The 5,000-nt window shown below is 49.8% G+C and overlaps 1 protein-coding gene across 1 annotated transcript in view; it reads left to right on the top strand.

Annotated features, from left to right (window-relative positions):
• Window positions 1-5,000, top strand: part of scube3 (signal peptide, CUB domain, EGF-like 3) — a gene marked incomplete at both ends in the record, with an annotated part of 104,502 nt that overhangs the window by 39,104 nt on the left and 60,398 nt on the right. Inside the window, one exon of the mRNA XM_080533548.1 lies at window positions 1,642-1,776. Within this exon, the coding sequence (XP_080389674.1) occupies window positions 1,642-1,776 (135 nt within the window). The remainder of the gene's footprint in view (window positions 1-1,641; window positions 1,777-5,000) is intronic.

The following is a 5,000-nucleotide window of genomic DNA, read 5'->3' as shown; positions in this document are numbered from 1 at the left end:
AGGCACTCACGGCTGTTCTAGTGTTAAAGATGAATGAAAGGCCCTTAAAGATGAATGAAAGGTCATTGATGGAAGATTTAGGCCAATTTTGGAGTTAAGCGGACAGACCTCCAGTTAGGTACGTCACGTAGTAGAGTTAAGCGGCACAGTGACGTCTCAGTGGGATTGGATGCTAGGTTGGCAGCATTAGCAGCACTAGGTTAGCACCTACAGTACTGTGGTTCTGTCATCTCATTAGGCTGTTTACGCCATCATTAGGCTCTATACACCCTTATTAGGATATATATGCCCTTATTAGGCTGTATACACCCTTATTAGGCTCTATATGCCCTTATTAGGTATTGTGTACGCCCTGTGGAAAAACATGGTTTCAGGAGATCTGCTGCTGTGTGCTCTTCATATGGCTTCAAGAGGAGTTGCCCACTCCATTCCCTCTCCACTCCTCCCTCACCTCCTCCCTTCCTTCCTTCCATCTCTCTCCCTAGCCTCCCCTCCCTCTCAGCCCTCCCCCCCCCGACCTCTGCCTCCCCCCTCTCCTCCCTCACCTCCGCCTTCCTACTCTGTCTCTCTGTCCCACTTTCACCATCCCTCCCCCGTCCGTCCGTCCGTCGTCCTCCCACACCTCGCCCCCTTTCCTTGTCTCTCTCTCTCGCCCTGTTTTCTCCCCTCCCCACCCCCCCACCCTCTCACCCTCCCTCTCTACACATTCCTCCGGTCAGGGGGGGGGGGGGGGTTGACAGACGTTCATCACCAGCAGGTACTCTGTCCCAGGTGGATCAGGTTTCCTCCGCTGCCAGGAGGAATTGTACTGCGTTTGCACTTACGGCTTAGCGCTCGGCACAGTCAAGAGTCTCTCAGACCCACCCAGCCACCGCCTCCCTCCACGTCTGCTGCCAGGCCAGATAACTATTAACTGAGACACACCACCCTCTCCAGACACCTTGAGACAGACAACCACCCTCCGGCTTCACCAGACCCCTCCACTATCCCCCCCCCACCCCCACCCCCCTCACCCCCACCCCACCCGGCCCCACCTTGTCTCACGTCGGTCTTTCCCCTCATGTTTTATGACCTCTGCCCCTGGAAGAGAACCACACCCTGTGAGATGCACTGCTTCGACACGAACGCTGCTATGTTGTTCCATCATCATCGCTTCTCCTAATAAATCACAATCAAGGCTCGTGTCCTCCTCCTCCTGTGTCGGCCGTACCGTGCCAGTTATTTAGCATTGTAAAGTGAATTAGTTTCCTTGTAAAATTACAATTACGTTAACAGGTATGCAGATGGCCGAAGGGCCCCCGTTTTTTTTGCTCCAGCTTGTCGTAATTGTTTCATCAAGAGGCGCTAGCCTTCCCTACCCTTCTCTGGACGACTCTCTCTCTCTCTCGGGAGTGTTTTTAATTATTTTAATGGGTGTGGGTGTGGGTGTTTTGTCTTTGTTTTTCCAAAAATGCCGGTCGAGAGAGGACGCTGGCGTTGCTTTCTTTTATCTATTTTTTTAGTTTCTTTTTATTATTACTACTCGATCTTTTCAGTTTGTAAAGCCACTTTGAGTGTCTGGAAAATTCTAATGTATTATTATTATTATTATTATTATTATTATTATTATTATTATTATAATTTGTTTGTGTCTCACGGCAGATGTGGATGAGTGTTCTGAGGGGAACGGAGGCTGCCAGCAGATCTGCGTCAACATGATGGGGAGCTACGAGTGCCGCTGCAGGGAAGGATTCTTCCTCAGCGACAACCAGCACACCTGCATCCAGAGACCCAAAGGTTAGAGCGCACACACACACACACACACACACACACACATGCACGCACACACACACACACACACACAGACAGACACACACACACAGACAGACATGCACACACACACACACACACACACACACAGACAGACAGACAGTCACACACACACAGACAGACAGTCACACGCGCACACACACACACACACACACACACACACACACACACACACACACACAGCCCTTAGTCATGAGATGAATTGAAAGGAATTAGGAACTAGTTTTTTTGAGGACAGGATCGGCCCTGACAGGCCTCAGATCAGAGGTGAACAAAAGATATGGGTACGAGCGGTTTAGAAAAGGCAGAGGTTTTAAAATGTTTTCCTTTTCTTTTTATATCCATTCAAATTGGACCAGTCTTGGATCTGGCAACAGCTTTTTTTGAAGGCATCAGGGATATGAGAATGTCCCGGGGGGGAGGGGGGGGGGGTGAGAGGTGAGAAAACGATTAAAGGTGTAGCCCGCGGCGGGAACACCTCTTGTTTATAGAGCATTCCTGTGGGATCGGGCCGTGGCGCGCGGGGAACGTGTGGAGCCATACCTGTTCTGAGCCGTTCACAACACAGAGGAAGAACACCGCCAACCAGGACTCCTGCCAGTACCAACATTAAAACCGTGGTCCTGAATCCTGATAGGCTGGATCTTGTTCTGACTGTAGTCTGGCCAGAAGGCGGTGTACTGTATGATCAATACGGGACAATTCTCTCTCTCTCTCTCTCTCTCTCTCTCTCTCTCTCTCTGAGAGCTGATCTTATCACTCTGACATTGATGCGGAGGAGGAGGCTGGTGGAGGTTAGACGTCGGAGGACGGGGCTCGTCGTGGAACGCACGGAATGGAATGAGGAACGAACTGTATCAAACCCCGTGGCGGGTGGGGCCGAGCGCATGCGTGTTTGATAGCGTTCCTCATTCAGTTCCGTGTGTTGCGACGAGCCCCGTCCTCCGATCTCTAACCTGCAGCAGCCTCCACTGACTAGCACGTGCTGTAGGCCCTTCTCTTCTGATGCGGTACATTTAAGAAGTTTTTTTTCATTGTCTTTCATGTCTCAAGATCTCTCCTATGATAATCCAATAATAATAATAATAATAATAATAATAATAATAATAATACATTTGATTTGTAAAGCAAAGCGTTTTTCATTTCATGAAATCAAACCACATTCATCATGTTCATAAAAAGCGTGTTATGAGAGTGTCGTTACAGCCACTTTTCAGCTACTTTTCAGTGTTTTCTAATCACTTGAAGTGAGCTACCAAACCAGAACAGCTCATATCCCAGAGGTTGGATGATTGAGGGGTGTTCGTTCCGCTGTGTCTCAGGGAAGATGGGATGGGATGGTGACAGTACTGCTATCTTACCTCCCCCTCCCCTTTCCCCTTATTGCAGGCCGGCATTGTAAATAAGAATGTTGTTCTTAATTGTCTCGCCTGGTAAAATAAAGGTAAAATAAAAAAATAATAAAATAAAATAAAGACCTGCAGGTGACATATAGGCGTCTGTATGTCTCCTGTCTCTGTGTGGCAGTGTGTGTGTGAGAGAGAGAGAGAGAGAGAGAGAGAGAGAGAGAGAGAGAGAGAGAGAGAGAGAGAGAGAGAGAGAGTGGGGGCCATTAAGCAAGGCGCAGCACTCTCTCCTCAGCGTGTCCTCATCTCTCTCCTGTCCTTCACTCATCCACGTTGACTGTACTGTCAGGACCCACACACACACACACACACACACACACACACACACACACACACACACACTGACCACTCATACCCCAGGTTCTAGTTTCAGACTTCTATATGTTAGGACTCGAGCGGCTAGCTAGCTAGCTTAGGGATCCAGTCCGGTGTGGACCAGGCCGTTTAAAAAAAAAATGAAATCAATCTGGCCTAGTGAACTGTCAATGTTTATGTTTCATAAGCACCGTGTTATTTGAGCGGAGCGAACGGGCCGGATCGTGTGTTTCAAAGGGACGGCTCCTCTGGGCGCTGTCAAGAGACACGTCGGCCCCAGGTCCGAGGAGGGACCCTGTCTCGCCAGGCTTGTTTCCCCTCTCCCGCTCTCTGCTCTTGATAAATGCGCCTGTTAATCGACCATCTCTCATGTTAATATTGGCTTTTATCGCTTCCAGATGAGCTCCGTTTGGAGGCCGGGATTAAAGCTGCCATAAATCTACAAACTAACTTCACTCAACAGATCGGTGCCCTGTCATTGTTTTTCATTATTCTGAAGAAATAACATTTCGGAACAACAGTCATCTGCTTACTATTATTGTGTGTTATTACAACAGTGTGTGCCGTCGGAAAAATGGAAGCGAGAGAGGAAGTGGGTCCGCCGCGTTATTGGACAATAACCACTGACTCATCCAGAACATAACCGTTCTCGCTTATTGAAAAATTACGTTTAAGTGGCAGAGGGGCTACACCAAAGAGCACAGAGCAGAATATGGAAATAAATATGTTGGGAATGTACTTGCCCGGTCTGCTTACATACAGGGGACCGCTCACAGTTGTTCACCTAGCCTAGGCCAACGTGCCAGCTCTCCTCTTTAAGCAGCTAAGCCTGAGGTGCAGTTAGCTCATGAGCTTTATCACCCTCATTATAAAGACATCAGCTTCCCATTCCTTTCATCAATGGATAAGGTGTTCCCTGGGTGAGGTGTGTGTGTGTGTGTGTGTGTGTGTGTGTGGGGGGGGTGTATGTCCATGTGTGTGTGTGTGTGTGTGTCTGTGTATGTGCGTGTGCGCGTTTGTGCATGTCTGTGTGGGTGTGTGTGTCTGGGTGTGTGTGTCTGGGTGTGTGTGTGTGTGTGTGTGTGTGTGTCTGGGTGTGTGTGTGCGCATGTCTCTGTTGGTGTGTATGTGTGTCTGGGTGTGCGCATGTCTGTGCGTGTGTGTGCGTGTGTGTGTGTGTGTGTGTGTGTGTGTGTAGGTGTTTCTGGGGACATAGCAGAGGTGGCCAGTGCAGCGCTGGGCTCGACCAAGCTGTGAATTCCCCCCGCTGGCTGTGAGCCCTTGTTAGGCTAGCGGCTGGGCCAATTATGCAGCAGGGGGCTGCCCGCCTTAACGGCTAATGACAAGGCTGCCGCTGGCCTGCCTCTTATTAGACCTGCCCCCCCCCCCCCCCCCCTCCCTCCCTAAACAGGAATAACTCCCCCCCCCAAATGACGGCTGCCATCGTTTCGCGGGGCAGAATGTAACAGT

This window comes from Nansenia antarctica (genome assembly GCF_963989245.1).
Source record: "Nansenia antarctica genome assembly, chromosome: 6".
Classification (NCBI taxonomy): domain Eukaryota; kingdom Metazoa; phylum Chordata; class Actinopteri; order Argentiniformes; family Microstomatidae; genus Nansenia; species Nansenia antarctica.
This window is presented reverse-complemented; position numbering and strand designations above follow the sequence as displayed.